Source organism: Rhinolophus sinicus, chromosome 9 (assembly GCF_057876585.1).
Source record: "Rhinolophus sinicus isolate RSI-liver-muscle chromosome 9, RSI-T2T, whole genome shotgun sequence".
NCBI classification, from domain to species: Eukaryota; Metazoa; Chordata; class Mammalia; order Chiroptera; family Rhinolophidae; genus Rhinolophus; species Rhinolophus sinicus.
This window is the reverse complement of record NC_142509.1, coordinates 12,216,893-12,234,328: the sequence shown is the minus strand read 5'-3', so window position 1 is coordinate 12,234,328 and position 17,436 is coordinate 12,216,893. Positions and strand designations below refer to the sequence as shown.

Genomic DNA, 17,436 nt, shown 5'->3' with positions numbered 1-17,436 from the left:
CTAAGACAGGCTGGGCAGGAAGCCCAGTTGGCTCGCCATAGGCCGGCTGGGCTGCCCACCTGGGACAGACGTAAGCGAGGCTCATTGGGAGTCAGCCTTGGGCCTGAGAATATGACAGTTATACACTGTAGTGTATGGAGAAAAGACCCTTGTTTTTGCCCGGGCTCCTCACACCTGCATGTGTTCAAGTACACATGTGTGGGGGTGGCTGTAGGAGAAAGGAGATTGCTCCTCTCTTAAAGGGACAGCCTATATTCAAATGCTGCTGCCTCTTTCCTCTAAACTCAACAACTCTGTCTAACCATGTTCAACCTACCACTCAGACACAGACTTGGAAAGCAAGCCGGTGAAGCTCAAGTCAGGAAGTGGGTTTCCTTAGAGTTTTTCCTCCTGATGTCTTCTAGGTAACAGATTCTTTTAAGAACTCACTAGAAATGGGTTTGGTTTGGATTTGAGGGTATAGGGTAAGAATTTTGTTAGATACCAAGGAAATGCTTTTTTCTAACCAATGTAAATGCCTAAAGAAAATGTCTTCCTAAGTATCTAGATAACAAGAAGAAAGATGTTTTCACTAACGAGGATTAAAAAATAAGACTTGAGAAATCCAAAGTCAGTGCCTTTTCCTCAGTAGATTCTTAATGCAATCTCTGGAATTTATTTTATCTGAGGGGTAAAGTGTCCCCTGCATCTCAAAGATGATAGAATGACTGCTTAAGCATCTCACAATTCCTGGGGAGGTGAACTAAACCCTAGTGATCATTTGAGAACTGAATTTTTAAAGCATGTATCCAGCAAATAATTTCTGACCACCCCTCAAATGTCAGGCATCGTAGCCAGATTGGGTTGAATAGCAAAATAGAATATTAACAATAGCATGGCCGTCGCAGAAGAAACACTATTTTGTTCCACCTTACTGTGAGGAGCTGAAAATGTCCTAATTTACACTTTTAAAGAAGACAGGACTGAGAACCTACCAATGAGGGGCCTTCACAAGAAACCATACCCACCTCGGCTCTGAAGGTCAAACACCTCCACACAGCTATGCCCTATGAGCACCTTTCCAACAAAGCAAGTCCCATCCACGTTTCAGAGTTTAAACTTTCACATTCACTCACCTTAGGAGAACTTTCACTCTCATTATCTCTCAGGGAGAGGTGAGTCACACATAAGACAATGCAGTTGGATAGTCATCGTCAACAATAAGCTGATCTCTAAAGCCTATCATGGGCCACCAAGAGCACTGGGATTGACCGTGGTCTTGAGTCCTGCTGTACAACTAGCCAGACAGAAAAGCTGTGCTAGCCTATCCGAAAACCCACGTTTATTAGTCAGGCCTGATGTGGGGGTCACACAATCTACGGCAGCCATCACAGCGTGCTGCTCAGGTTTCTTGCTGTAGGTAACATAACTGAGTGGATCCACCATGTCCCCACCAAGACCCCGCTTCCTAAAGGCTGCTCCAGCCAGGGACTGAGCCTGGTGGGGACACGAGGCCCTTCCTGTGAGACGGGAGCTTCTCGACTGGCCAACTGTGGAGGATTCCCCATTAGCCTGGCCAAAACTTTCTTGGAATTGGGCTGCAGTTGGAGGCTCTTCCCACCACCCAAATCTGCTCCTTCCCTCTCTCCTTCTACAGGTAAGACCTGCAGCATGGTCTGAAGGATCCCCTGCCTTCTCTTGCTCTCTCCCACTTTGTTCTTTGCAAATGTCCCCACCCTCTATAATAAATTTATTGCAAGTCTAATCACGTCTTGACATCTGCTTCTCAGCAGACCCAAACAAATACACTACTAATATTGAATATTTTCTTGTTAATTGTCTCACATTGTGAAAATCTTGGCAAGACATCTTCTTTTTATGCTGTGTGACTTTGGGGAGACCCCTTTCCTCCTCTGAACTTCAATTCCCTCATTGGTACAATGAGAGTAACAGAACCTTCCTCATGTGACTGTTGGTGACAAATTTAAAACAAAATAATGTTTGAGAAAGAGTCTAGCACACAGCAGGAATTTAACACACACGTGGGTTGAGCTGAAGGGCTGAAGTGACCTATCTGATATTAAATATCTGCTGTGCCCCAAGACACTACTGCCAGCAATTACTGGAATTCTGTAAGTAAAATATATTGTGCCCTGACTTTCCGGAATGTAGAATTATATTGGAAAGACAAAAAGTTTGGAGAATAATATGTCACAGTGGTAACAACTAGCACCTAAAGAACACTTCCTATGTACCAGCACTATTGTGGGTGCTGTCCATTAATTTCATTCTTACAACAATCCTATGAGATAGGAACTATTATTATTGCTATTTTGCAGATGAGAAAACTGAAGCACAAAGATGTTAGCTGGTCCAAAATCACACAGCTGGTTAGTGGCAAAGCCAGGACACGTTCAGGCTGACTGGCTCTCGAGTCCAGGCTCTTATCTCCTATACGATATAGGCCCTGAAATGTGACCTGGGGCTAAACAGCACGGGTGACCGCCCTCTCATGTTTTGACCTGGACTGAAATCTGAAGGCATACCCAAGTGACAAACCAGAGCGGATAAGCCTCCAACCTGCAGGCGTCACATGAAAGCCACTTTAGGAAGAACGGCAGGTGTATAGCTTATCTTGAATCGACTCTCTATACTGAGGAACCACTGCTCGTTCTCCAGAGCAGCCAAGACCATCCAGGGGAAACAGAGAGGTGCCCAGGGGCAAAAGCAGCAGGAACATCCGGGACATCTGGCACGACCTTTCCCAAGGGGAGCCATGGGGAGTCTCCAAGGCCTGATGTTAAAGGGAGCAAAGCAAGGACCCGTGTGAATGCCTCAGCAGCGTCCTGGCTGAATTTTGCTCAGTGGAAATATTTTACTTCAAAGACAAAAAGGTGGAGCTTCAAACTGGAGACAGAGTGGAATTCTAGAACAATCACTCCAATTCCATCATTTGTAGTTAGGTCTTGTTTTAAAAAAAAAAAAAAAAAAAAGTGTGAGCCTCAGAGACTCCTTTAAAACAGGCAGGGGGGCTGTACTCAGAAAAGATGGGGAAACTTGTGAGATTCCTGACACCCAAAGTCCAGGCTCCCACCGAGCCTCAGAGAGTTGTACATAGCACCAGCATTTGAGATATACTCTGTGGAATATAAAAGGGTCTCTCCCGCCCCAAAGCCAGCTTGCAAGGTATTCCTGTAGCTGAAACAAGACACTCAGTGGTGGCCTTCAAAGGCCACAGATGGAAACAGGGAACCTCCACTTTCCACATTTTTAAAAGACATTTAGGGGAAAAAAAATAATAGTGAGGCCGAATACTCCTGCCACATGATCTTTTTCTACAGGTGGCACATGATTATGAAAAACTGTCACAAGGTGAATCAGGTAGGAGGCAGTAGTGAAACTGCTCTGCAGCCAACAGAAAGGGGCTTCTCCTCCCATCCAGCTCAGGTGTTCCCAGTTTACTTCCCCCGTGCTCCAAAGTGGTTTCCAGTCAGTCTCACCACTGAGCAGCATGTCAACCCATTACTCCAGTGAGATTCCCAAATCCATTCCACGCCCCACCATAGCGCCTACACAGCACGGAGGATCAGAATCCCTCCAGGTCCTGAGATGCTGGCTGGCAGCAAGGCTCCACTTGGGCTGAGGGGCTCTTTCTAGCTTCCTGCAACCTGCTACGAATAATAAGCACACAGGGGCCTCGGAGCCAGAAAGAGGAAGACGTTTTCTGCTGTTGCCTTTCTCATTTTGAAGCTCTCTTCCTCTTGTCCACGCAGGCGCTGACCAAGGATGTGCTACACTGAGACTGTGACGGCCTCCTGCAAGCCCTCCAACCAGCTCCAGCTTTGCCTGGCCCACCTCCGGGCCCCTATAAAAGGCAGCTACTGCACACACCGGGCACCAGAGTCCTATGTTCACATCAGCAAGTTTGTTCTTCTCAACTTAGGTCAATTCAAACTGCCTCATACCGACAGCATTTATATGGAGACTATATTCCAGAACTTGGCTCAAGAAATAAACCCCCAAATTAAAAAGTTCTACACTGTTCCTAATAACATAGCCACTTGGGTTTAAATGTTTTTAAAATCTGTACAAAGTCATGCTGCAGTACTAATTTGCTTTGGTGACCCCTCTCCTCTTCCTTATCAGCAACGCAGGCTCATGGCCAAAGCTTCCTCAGTTGTCGTTTGTGCCCCAGTACATTGAGATTATTTTGCAATCCAGTTTTCCCGCACAAAACTATGATTTCAGGTAATGCTGCCAAATCTCAGGTTTTATTCTGAATTGAAAGGCTTTGAAGCACTTGCTTTTACAGTAAAGTTGTTTATTTTCGAGAACATGTTTCAGCAGTAGCTTTGGGTTACTGACTCCTAAAACTCAACTGCAAGCCAGAACTCCCAGGTTCTGCCCTTGGAGGGACTTTCTTATTGTTTGACTTTAGACTGGTTCTAGTGCGATCTATGAAATGGGAAAAAGATGATTTATTTCAGGCCCGAAGCAATTTGAGAGGACGTGTAAGAGAATGTGTGGGGCTTCTTTTTCTACAAGACTGATACCATTTTTCTGTGATGTCTCACCCCAAAATATTTGGAAGCTGAATTTAGGATTGTCCCCAATTTAGCCGTTAGGAAACTGAGAGACTACCGCAGTCACAAGTCAGCACAGCACTACAAAACAATTACATTATAGTTAATGAATGGCTTTGGGTTTTTTCAGGCTCCAGGATAAAAAAGAGCCCCAAACCCCTTCATTCACAGTTGCAGCTCGAAGGGTCAGGATACACCTGGATATTGACAAGAGCATTCCCACCAGGATGGCTCAATAACAATCACAGAAGTGATAGGAATGGATTCCTTATCGGTGGCAATGGGTGGCAATGTCCGGCAATCCGGGATGAAGTTGGATATAGAGGTGATTTACAGACCAATAACTCTGGACTGAAAGGCTAGCCCTGTCCTCACCCCCATTCCCCTCACTCATTCATATACATACAATGTTAATGAGTGGCCAGCACAAGAAAAGGCTCTAGGGACGCAAATGAGATAACCAATTAGTAGTGTCATCCCTTAATATAGGGAAAGATTTTGTATGCAAGTGAGACATCTTGCACTTAACATTCAATTCAGGAGTTACCTTCTGTGCAGACTGCAATTAGGTGGTCTTGAATAAGTCACTTTTTGTGACTCAATTTCATCATCTATAAAATGGGGCTGGAGGGACAGAGAGAAAAAGAGACTACTAACTGACAATCTAGTATATTATTCTATACCTACTGAAATTGAAAATAAAATCAGAGATGCCTATGTTTTTCAAGGATTTGGAAACATTTTGCTTAGGTCTATCAAACATACAGAAAACAGGGCTACTCATCGCAGATTGTTTTGTTAATTAGGTGGGGTTCATAATGTATCTTTGAACAAGAGAAAATGGAGCTTTCTGATTGTATCAGTTTGATAACCGTAAGCAGTTCACAGTAAGGTAAGAAGGTACATTTTGGCGGAAGCCAACATTACATTTGATGTATTCTTAACTCAGCTCACAGGCCGGCTTTCAAGCCATGTTATCTGCCCCCACATCTTGACCTAATTTAACAAGTTACCATGGGAGCCCAGTCAAAGGTTGATGCAATTTTCTTATCTTTGGAGGAAGAATGTTAACTGTGCAAGAGAATGTGAAAATTCAGTTTCTAACTGATTTCCACACTTACAGTGCAGTAACTAACACATCACATGAAGAAGTAAAATGTACTCCTTTGAAGGTAATATGAATAAAGACCTAGATATCTAGTGTTATGGCAGGAAAATGGGTTCTGCTCCTAGCTCAGAGAATCTAGGTATATACCCTTTCGTTCAGGCCAAGTAATAGTGACATACGGGTCCACGTGCTCCTGCCGTATGGCCACACACACTCTGGAGCAATCGAATTTTAAGAAACAAACAAAAAGGAGGGCAGAACTTGAGACAGAAAAAAGGTGTGACTTTTATGAGCAATAAAAAAATTTTGCCAGCACTTATACAATAATTTCCACTTTCCAAAGTACTTTTCCAATCTTGGCTTATCTTAACATGTCTGCATAAAGACAGCAACCTATTTGTAGGGACTCCAGTAACCGCCTGCTCTTCAGGCAGTGGAGGGGGCTGAATGGGTATGTCCCCATTCCCTAGGATGTATCTGGAATGAGAAGGGGCCACAATGAGTGTGCAAGAAAGAGCAAAAAACCACCACCTAGAATCAGTATGCAGGGTGAGCAAATGTTCACCAGGCATTAGGCAGAAAAAAAAAGCCATCAAATTTTGGGCTACCACCCCCACCCCCACCCCCCACATGCCTAACAAATCCTGACCTTCCTTCAGACCACAGCCATAAGAAAATCCAAGTGAAGTCTAGAAACAATTACAATATATTGAACTTGACAAGACAGTGAACCCTAAAAAGCTACTAGCACTTATCTGCTCTCAGCATGTACTTGGAAACATTTGTTGAAATAATCGATTGGTTACAATCGAGCTTCTCCCCACTATGTCTAGCACCATGTCTAGCACTCATTTGTTTAATTAATTGATTTAGTTCTTTTACATTTTCACAGATCTCCTACCACCAAGCAAAGCATGCACACTTCTACTTCACTAAAAGTAGAAAAGGGTACAAGGTGAATTTGCCTAAAATCACACAGTGTGTTAGAGTTGGGAGGGTGCAGTGAGGACTTCTGTTTTCTGGGCTATTGTTCTCACCACCATTTGCGATTGTATGAAAGTTAAATCTACAATTATAAGGAAGAAACTGAATGGTAAGATCCTTAAAATTGTTTTTTAATTCAAATGAATACTTTAGTCTTTGAGACCTGTAATTAATAGTCACTCTTCTTTTCTTCTACTCATTGAATGTTTTATTCTGAGAGAGAGAAAGGGAGGGAGGGAGGGAGGGAGGGAGGGAGGGAGGGAGGGAGGGAGGGAGGGAGGGAGGGAGGAAGGAAGGAAGGAAGGAAGGAAGGAAGGAAGGAAGGAAGGAAGGAAGGAAGGAAGGAAGGAAGGAAGGACTATTAAAAATAGTGTATCCAAGTAAGGGAGCAAACATAACTTACACCTCCAGGACACATATGTATTTGTGCTAAAAGAACTTCTGATGCTTTTATCTGGTTGTCTCTGGGTTTGCATTGCCAGAGAAGCCCCACAGATGGCTTTTCATTTTGGCTATCTTGATGGCCATTCATGTCTTTAATTTGTACTTCACATTCATTCCTCGTCCTTAGAATTTCCAATTCATCCCTTTCCTTCCTCTCATTGAAACGGGGACACTTGGAAAGATCCCCCAACTCTCAGATGATTCTCATCAAGGTACTAAAATCATCTTAGATAAAACCCTCAAGTCACTCTTGTAAACTATTAGCTGTGCAGGCTTCTCCTATGTAGAAAATCCAATAACTAACATATGCAACACTTTCAGAGGAGTTTCTATTTGAGGTGGAAATCAGGCTTTTACCATTTCTAGAAACTTCTACATCTATTGCAGTGTCGCCATGGATTTATTACCAGAATCTCACCCCATGAAAGTTGACCTAAATCATAAGGCTTTCTTTAGCCATAACCCAAACTTTAGGATTTAAAGTCAGTTTATTTAATCTCATTATCCACAACTACCCTAACTAGCAAAATTTACAAAATCACATACGTAGATAAAAGAGAATGATGAAAATTGTCACGGGAAAAGAACTATGGTTGTGGATGTGAATGGTGGTTGTAGTGGTGATTATGCCGGAGAGAACAAAGAAATACCTTTAATAAGGAGAAACTAAGTTGAGGATTTGGTACTGGAAGTTAGGGTGTAAGCTGCACAAGACTTGGCCTTTACACTTGGGCAAATGAGAGCATGGTTTTCCCAGCACCCCGAGACCAGAAGCAAGCATGCCCAGTTAGATACCTGCCACCTCCAGAGCCCACAGAGTCATCTTACAGCCACCTCAGCCTTTCCTTCCTCTTCCTAATTAAACTGCGTTTCTCCCCTCCATCAACCAGTGTATCCAACTGGTTCTTAAACTGGAAGCTAGTTCTTAAAATACCTACAAGTATACTTATAACTACAGGAGCCAGCACTCTTGTACATCTTAAGAGACTTAATTTACTTTTCCTCATTCCAAATGTCACTAATGGAAATGGGCAAACTTTCTAATAGTCCATTCTGCAGAGATGGCCAAGGGGTCCCTTCACAAGTAGCAAGTTCCCACATACTACTGATGTTCTAGCAAAGACCACGGGGGATAGTGTAGAAAGAACAGATTGGGGGACTTTTAAGTTCCTCCTTTCTGACCCATGACTCTATATACAGACCATTTCACTACCTCAAAACACAGAGATGATTCCTGAGCACCTATGCATGCTCTGAACTGCACTAGGAGACGCGTGGACTACAAGATACATATTCCTGATCTTTGAACAAGGAGTGATTTTTCTAAGTATTTGAGTTGTTCTCAAAGGTCAGCTTGTTTTCCTAGTAAACACCTGAGACTTCCCTGACACAAGAACACAGATGTAGCACACGCTTCAGAGCCGACAGATACCTCCCTAGAAACACAGATTTTTCTATTTACCATCATCCACACAAAGGGTCCCCACAGGGCAACCTGTCCAGGGTGGAGCAAGTTACAAGAGAATCAAGGCTTAGACCAAGACTTAGAATCAAAGCTTTAAAATAAGCTCCACTCACAACACAATTTCTACTTTTCGGAAAACACTACAACCTTACAGAAAGGATCTGATAATTCATGCAATAATGCTCCTTGGGTATTTCCCAGATATACTCTTCAAACATTTCCAGCGTTAAGCAGCATATGCACTACAGCTCATTTGGACAATGAATTGTGTTATTCTATTACCAGATTCTCAATCAAAGCCTAAGCTCTCAGCATACATTGTCCTTTCTCCACAGTCTCTTCATTCACTACTACTGTAACTTTTACTCCTAGAAGAAAATCAATAATAAAGTTCATTGAGGGAAAGGACTTCCTACATAGGCCAGGATCTGACAGAGTTTAGGGTGACCAAGGACACTTTCCCCATTTGAACAGCCAGCCTAATGCTCACTCCACTACAGAAGAGGCCAGAGTGTAGGCCATTTAGCATTTAGTGATGCCCCCGAGAGATCCTATTGCTGGTTTTGTGTTTAGAAAGACCTCCCAAGAGCAGACTAGAAAAAGTCCCTTGATGCTTGGCCACTAGGCAGAGCTTCCAGAAACACCAAGTTAATATAGTTCCTTTCCCCCAGATATGGAAAAATGTCCAAAATATAAGCTTCTCCTACCACTCTTGGAAATGATCCCTTGGGATAGAATGAACGGTTTGCATCCAACAACCAATGGATATTCACAAACAGAGTGGCTTGAGAGACTAACCAGACCTCTTACAGTCTTCTTCTCCCCACTCCCCGCAAAAAGAAAGAGGCAGACTCCAGTCTCTGGGAATTTGCGCAGTGCTTTCCACTGAGCCCACCCACAGCAATGCGCACACAGAGGCTACAGAGGTAGGGGCAGGCGCCTACCTGTGTAGCCAGCCAGGGCAGCAGCAGGAATGACAGGCTTGTCCTTGTTGAGGTCAGCACGGTCACGCACATAGTCCTTGAAGGTGCCCTTGGGCTTGTGGTTGGGCAGGGCAGCTGGATAATCCTCGGAGTCGAAGCTGTCATAGGAGGGAACGCGCTGCAGGCTGTTGAAAGATGACTGGCTGCTCCAGGACTGGGTGAGGCGATCACAACTATCGTAGCTCTCTATGCTCTCAAAAGAGTCCTGGCCCCCGAGTTTACCTGGAGGTAAAGGAGGAGGTAGGAAGAGGGCAGGGGGGAGGGATTGGGAAAAGACAACTGTAAAAAACCTCTTAGTGAGGACAGATTGCTCATCAGATCCTCAGGAGAGATGGAAGAAGGGAGAGGCCAGTGGGAACGCAAGCTCATGGGTTTACTCTGGGGAAGAGGGGCTGTACTGGCCACAATCTGAGAACCCCTTGCACTGTGCTGTCCGTTCTATGGCTGCGAGGACAGGGATTCAGAGGCAAATGCTGCTCAGACCTGTCAGAGGGAGACAACAGTGTTTGGGAAACTCAAGAATCCTAGAGCCAGAAATCTAAAAGCTAAGAATCACACGTGGTTTTGTGGGATTTCTGGCTGATGCATTAGACCCAATGAGTAGATGAAGAAATCGGAGCAGTGTCAGGCTCAATTCCCTATTCCAACTGAATCCAATGAGATGATTTCAAAAGGCCCAATTTGGCAAAATATTTTAGTCATAAGAAAAAAAAATTCCATTAGACTAAGAGCAGATTGACCTTCCTTGACCTTGGAACTGAAGTGTTATTTTTTAGCATTTTTTTTCCAAATACTATTTTAAAATGATATACATGTACTGCCTTTATGTCTTGTCAAATAGAGAAAGAAGTTATGAGATGCTGTTTCCAGGAGATTAAAAAACAAAAACAAAAAGCAATTATCACTCTTCTAAGCAGAAATCCATACTGTTTATCCTGTCCGAGTACAATTTTGTACTTGAAATTTATACTTCAATGGGGTAGTGTGAGCAACATAAAGGAGTTGATGAAAGAGTTAAGGTCCACGGCAACGTCAGAAATCCTTTACTCTGAGTTGCTTAAGGCATTCTTAACTGACCACAAGATCATGCAAGTTCATTAATTTCCCAAACCAGGTTATAAACAGCTGCTATCATTGCATAATAGCTCCAAGAGAAATTTCCATTGGCAAAAATGCCATTAAAAAGGAGGCTAACAAACAAAATTCTGGAGGAAAATGCATCTGAGCTGAAAAGGCTCACAAGAATATTTTCTGTTCTACTTTCAGATACTTTTTAGGCAACCAAAATTAAATCCTGGGTGACTAAACGGCTACTTCAATTCAGCACAAGTCATGGGGCAAAGGATGTGACAAATCCCTATGTAGAAATACCTATAATTCAACTCTCAACTGTTCAGGGGTGGCTAATCTATTATAAAGTCTAAATCCCAGAGTACGGTTGGCCAATACAACCCAATATTAGTATCTTTTTGGTGCTTTCTTCTCTTTCTTAATAGTGGAGATTGGTTAAAACAACGAAATTCAAATATTTAATATTGGTGTCCCAACCAAAATTAAATATATGGGAATTAGGAAGACATGTTGCTCCCAGGGGAAAAAAAGTTCTTAAATCCAGATAAAAGGTATTCAGTTAAATATGTAATTTTTGTATAACCTACTGTTGGGGATTTCCTGAACCTCTTATCCCCTCCAATACTGCTTACAACAGAAAGACAGTTATTTCTCTGCTTCTTCTCAGTCCTTCCTCCAATCATCCATTTACGGAAGGGTAATGTCCAGAAGGTAAGTTGGAGAGCTTCATGGAGTTATCAGCCCTGCCTACCTCGTCCACTGTCACATTCACAACTTTTTATTATTATTGAAAATGAAGGAATTGTTCCTTCCAGGAATTCACATTAAAAGACTCCAGAAAACAGCCCACAACCAAAATCAATAGCCTGTTTCTGACGGAACAAGAAATTCTGTGGTATCTTGTAAAAAGGTGTCCACTCACACCAGCTACCCACCTTAATGGTAATTCAATCTCTCTGTGAGACAAATACACCAAAAGCCTAAGAAAGAGAATTTATGTTTTCATGAAGAACACCCCACCAAGTCACCAATACTTAGGCAGTACTTATACTGAAGTCTCTCTGAAATGATTCTGTATCAGCCATTTTTCTATCTGGAGGGCATGGAAACTGAACTTCCACAAGCAGACAATTGCGTTTCCAAGGTCGCCCAATGAGCAAAGGCCCTAACCTGGGCATAACCACTCTCTGGCCATCTCTCAAACATGAGCTGAATGCAATTCTGTTGAGAGCTGCGGTTTATAGCAGTCGGCTGCTTTCAGTTTAGCTCTATTTCACAATCCTGGAGCTGGGAACCTTCGTTTACGGGCATTTTCTCCAAAAATGGGTTGAATCCAAGTAGATTAGCACTCAGTTGTGCTACTGGGCTCATGCAGGGAAGCATGTGTTCTCTAAGACATCCACTGGTCAGCTTTCCTGAGAAATGTTTCAGCAAGGTCCTTCCAAAGCTGTCTGACGCCACCAAGCAGACCTCAGAGCACTCAAAACAACAGATGGGGTAGCCCCGTTCAGCCACCCCCAGAACACACTAGCACAAAGACATTCTCAGAGTCCAATTAGGTGAGACAGAGAAGCGTTTTGTATGCTGTAATGCAGTATATGAACACTGTTATTATTAATATTAATCAGCTAACAGTAACCCTTTCATTCTAGACCAATCAGACCATGTCAGAGTCAATCAGCCCTTGATGTATGTCCTCTTTGCAGCACTTGTAACGTGGAAAGAGCAGCCGTGAACAAAACAGTCTGCCCCTCAAGTCTGTGTGGTCTGAAGCTTGGCATGAGGGAGGGAGTGTGAGGCCACAGAGAAATACCTCCTGTCCTTTTGTACAGGTCACTATCTGGTCCACAGTTATTACTTTGGGGTTGGAGGGTGGTAGGGACCAAAACCAAGAACCAAGAGAAGGAAAAGGAGAAGGGACAATTACACAAATGCAAAGTCAGATGCAATTTAAAGACATGTGACAGCAGATCTACCCCGAGTTGCAACATGGCTGAGTCCCAAAACCACAGGCTCAGCCTCATCGCATAGATATACAGAAAGCCCCACGAGAAAGCAAGTTGTTCTAATGCTCTGACCTGCCTAAGAAAAAAGATATACGAGATACACACTTATGTACGTATTTAAATAGACACGCACCCAAAAATAAATAAAAAAGAGTCAGAAAGGGGAAGGCAAACCGATCCCACCCATCCCCTTCAGTCTGAAACACAAACACCCTGGGGCCAGAAGCAGGAAGATTACAGGTTCTGATTTTGCTAGGGACTTTCCCTATGCAGGGCCCACTGGTTGTCCTAAGGCCTGCTGGGAGGAAGTCTGAACCTGAACACTCGAAGAAGATGACAAGGTATAAAGCCCATGATGCCGACGGGTGATTCTTCAAAGTAGAGATGCCTTTGGGCCCCGCTCTGTGAGCCTCAGAGTAAGTAACAGGGTGATCACCAAGCAGATGTTACTAGGAGGCTAGCCAAGCCTGACTTCTGTGAACAAGGCCCTCGGTGCTCTTAAATGGACTTTCTTCTGCTCTTCTCCCTGTTCATAATTCTTTCCCGTTTATCCATCAGAATAGTCATCTTTTTCAACTTTTAGAAATCAGCCAGCTCTTCATGGATGACTAAATCCCTCCTTACAATGGACTGCACTTCTCTCAGACACAAAACTATCTGCACACTTTACTAGGCAGGCTGCCCGTCTGGATGTTTATGTCCTGATCTTAAAAATCTCAATTTTTAACTTTTTTGACTTTTGTTTTTGACTTTTGTTTGATTTTTAAAGTCTACCAGCTCTATTTTGAAATATTTACTTCACTGTCAGTGAATATTTTATCATTGTCATAATAGTCATGTCAACAAGAGTACCTTCTTTTGGAAGTCTCTAGCCACCTCTTTCCTAAGTCTTCTAGCTAAATACACTCTTTCGCCACACTGCTGATGACTGGTTCCAAATAAACTGTTGGTTAACCATCTTGCATCTTCCCAAACCAAAAATGTCACAAGAAGTTTGAGAGCCCAGGCTAAGCATAAGATGTCATTCAGATACCAAGGCAGGATCTGCAGTCTAACCCAGGAATGCTCCCCATGAGGAACATCAGGGCACATGCGAAACTAAAAGCTTTCCAGAAGGGTCACCTGAACCATTTATATTTGATTGTGTCTCCCTTAAGCAAAATCCTCTCAAAAAAAATAAAGCAATCATACCTTTAAAAACTACTACATTCAATTAGAGGAGTTATTTGGTAAAACGTTTTACCCAAATGAGAAATGTGATTGGTCATCCTGCCAGATTTCAATGGACCCATGGTCTTTGTCATCCTGATGGACTAAATTTCCCTGATGGAAAGTTCTTAATAGCTAGACATTCTAAGATGGAAAGGCTGAATGAAACTCAGGAATATATAGGGCCAATAGTGAGAGGAAAAAATGGGACCTGAAAAACTCACAAAGTTAGGTAATTCTTGGAAACCCAAGCTTCCAGAGAAGAAATCTGACCTACCACGACTGGTCCTCCCCATGCACATGTTGTCTGGTGTTACAACTTCTTGTTTGATGGCAAAGTAGTCAGTCTGCAAGGTGTCTGTCTGCAGAGGGTCCCGGAGAAGGACTGAGGGGTAGTCGTTCTCATACTTGAGGGAGAGGAGCTCCTCTGAGCTGATGGGATGGAGTGTCTGGTAGGACTCTGTGATGAAGCTAGGCTCTGAGAATTCCGAGGGAGGAACACACTGAGCATGCTCGATACCATAGCCTAGAAACAGAGTGTGTACAATTGAAGAAGGGAGAGATTTGTACCTAAAACAAGTAGTTCTTCACCATTTACGACGGCCCCACAACATGAAACAAGCTGACTACCTTAGAGAGTCAAAGGAAAATATTTTAAGTGAGAAGAGCCTGGGTTTTTAACCTTGCTCCACTAACTTAATAGCTATGGCCCTTGGCAAGATACCTCCCTTTTCTGACTTAATTTCCTCATCTCTAAAATAGGTATGATGGTAATCTTCCTCAGAGCACTGTGATGAAAATCAAATGCAAATATATATGTAAAATACCGACCAACATTTCTGGCACACAATAAGCTCTTGTTACATAGTAGGTATTATCATTGTTGTTGTTAGAATAAAAATCATAACAAAGTGAAAACATAAAACAAAAACAAGGCTGCTTTAGAGACCCTTTGGAAGCAAGACCATCATATAAGAAGAGCCCTACACTAACTCTCTTCCTCTGGCCACCTGTCCAGTATGGTTAGATGTCATATATTCGAAGGGAGAAGGCTTGATTTTCTGTAACAGAATCTGAAGCTGCATGGCACTTCTTGAGGAAGCATTTCAGAAGAAATGCTGCCATATCCACTAGTAAAAGAGAGAGGACAAGGGCCACAACCAAATCCCTAACCCAAAACCTCTATGGCCTCCCACAGTGCATAGGCTCAAACAAGATCGAAGTTTAGGGATCAAGTTGTAGTCTCTCTGAGTGGTTTTCCTGCTGAAGACATCAGAGAGAGATCCTCATGTGTAGGAGCCTGCATGTTAATGAAACATGGAAATAGGCTGAAGCCTTGTGCTTTGTCGGGAAAATAAAATAAGTAACAGAGAGTCTACATTGAAGAAAATACTGTTTTTTGTAGAATTACCATGAACTCAACTGCGACAGGGACGCTTTCCTAAATTCCCATTATAATGAGCAAGATGAGGGAAGAACAGTGAAGGGTGAACTTACTAATGAAGTAATCCGAGGTATAACGGGATTCTGGGTAGGTAGGGTTGACTCCATTAACTTGATATGGTTTCACATCCTCTGCAACAGACAGGGTAGGGAACGAAACAGAGAGGTCAACATGCAAGTAACGCTTGGCCTGAAAGGATCTTGGATGCAAGGACCACAATGATCTCAGCCCCTCTTCTAAGAAATCTTCATGTTCGTTGATGAGTTGGGCTGTGAGGCCACCCTGACTGGGGCCTTGTCTAGAGATGAGATCACAAAAGCATTGCTAAGTTTACTATTTCAGTAGCTGCAAAATAGGATTTAACATCTTGGAAAGAGCACCAGTGAGTAATCTTTTTGGGTTAGGGAAGCATTCTGCCCCGCTTCTGAGGCCTGCATGGGCCACATTAGCATCAAAGGCTAGAAGACATCTTGGGCAGTTACCAAAATCAGTCCCCAATGCTCAAACTGATCAACTCTAAAGCTTTTCAGAAATATATTACAACCTTTAGGCAGGTAGATTTTTATAGCCTCCATTTTTCCTAACAGGTGTGTTTTTCGTTATGTGGTCTTTTTCCACAGCCCTCAGATTTCGAGTTCAGGCCCAGATAAGAAGCAGGATACTAGTAAGGTAACAATTCGGCGAAACACGACAGGGATCGTGTAAAGATAAGGAAGAGCAACATAACCAAACTGCTGCCCAGGTGCCAACTTCCCCAGGAATGAGAAAGGAATGCAGATGGAGGTAACCAAGCACAGAAAGGCTCCCTGCTGAACTAAGGTGAGCCTGTGGGTCCTCCAATTGCCCTGGAATCAAGTTGTCTGGCCTCTGACCATTGTATGGAGTAGTCTGATACTATTTCACTGTTAGAATCAGACAAAGAGAGAATGTTGGTTTGGGTTTTTCCTCAGGTATCTGATAGCTTGTTGGGAGCAGAGGCTGCTGGGAAAACAAGTTTATGCCTGCACAGAAAAACAGTTCCCAGCTGAGATAAAATGATTAAACTTTGCTTCAGCAGCTTATCAGATTGAAACATCCCCTGTACCTTTGCCCTTCCACCCCACCCCAAACAGCTATGTTCTTTTCTCACTGTGTTGCTGTAGTTTAATTACAGAACAAAAGCTACAGCCTCAATACAAACATCTCGCTCAGCTCTTCAAGGATCTAAAGAGACATGATTCTTATTGTCTCTCTCAGTAGAAAATGGGTGGCATGATATGACTTTGTTCCCAAATGTACTCGATTATTTCCTAATGCTTCTAAATTCTCTTAAATCATTACTTTGCAGGAAGGTAAGCCCAACCAACCTTGGGGACCAGAAGCTCCCCCGTGAGTCCATATTTATCATACAAAGAACACAGGCCAGGAAATTAAATTGAAAAGGCCTGGGTTTAAGGAAATGAGCGATGTTGAGGAAACCACCTAAGCTGTCTTCACTTTACATATGGGGACACTAGTAGAACATGCCCTGCCTATCTCGCAGGCTCTTGTGAGAATCCAAAGAGAAAATGAATTTTAAAGCACTTTGAAAACAAGGAGATGCTATATAGATATTAATTATAAGTATGATCAGAGGCGAGCTTAGACGCTCCAGCATCCCCAGTCACTCCACGGTGATAAATAGAGGGCAACAGTGTATTAGTAGACGATATTTGGGCTACATGGTCTGGTAGGATCCACCGTTGTGTTTATCAGCCAACCGTCACATCAGACCTGTTACGAACCTGCCATATCTTTTCCCTCTGTACACCGACCGCTCATGCCAACACACATGAGTGGGTGTCTGTGCAGTTACACAGTGAACAGTGTAGTGGGCGCTTAGGAGAATCCTGCAAGCTGCCCCATGCTCCCTGGCCAGAGCAGCCACAGCAAAAGTCACCTAGTTCTTGACTGTGTTTATTTATTTATTTTTCAGCAGAAGCCGAAGAGAAGGAAGAAAGATAATACTTCTGTGCCCAGAGGAATCTAATTTGGGCCCCCCTTGAGCACTACAGAGTGGAAAATATCCTTAAACAAAGAAAGGTATTATATGGAATAAAAATGCTAATCCTGAGCCTTGCTCCCTGCCCCCAGCGTCTGCGCCAAGGGTTGGAGCTGGTGACCACAGAGAAAGGGTGGGCC

The 17,436-nt window shown here is 43.2% G+C and overlaps 1 protein-coding gene across 5 annotated transcripts in view; it reads right to left on the bottom strand.

The window, feature by feature from the left end:
• The window catches only part of ETS1 (ETS proto-oncogene 1, transcription factor), a 122,670-nt gene that overhangs the window by 12,390 nt on the left and 92,844 nt on the right, over positions 1-17,436 (bottom strand). For 3 of the 5 annotated variants that reach the window (XM_019714816.3, XM_019714817.3, XM_088800833.1), the window contains 3 exons: positions 15,330-15,407; positions 14,110-14,358; positions 9,508-9,768 (listed from right to left, as the gene is read on the bottom strand). In XM_019714816.3, the coding sequence (XP_019570375.2) occupies positions 9,508-9,768; positions 14,110-14,358; positions 15,330-15,407 (588 nt within the window). The remainder of the gene's footprint in view (positions 1-9,507; positions 9,769-14,109; positions 14,359-15,329; positions 15,408-17,436) is intronic. The other 2 variants (XM_074321872.2, XM_074321873.2) reach the window with 1 other exon arrangement.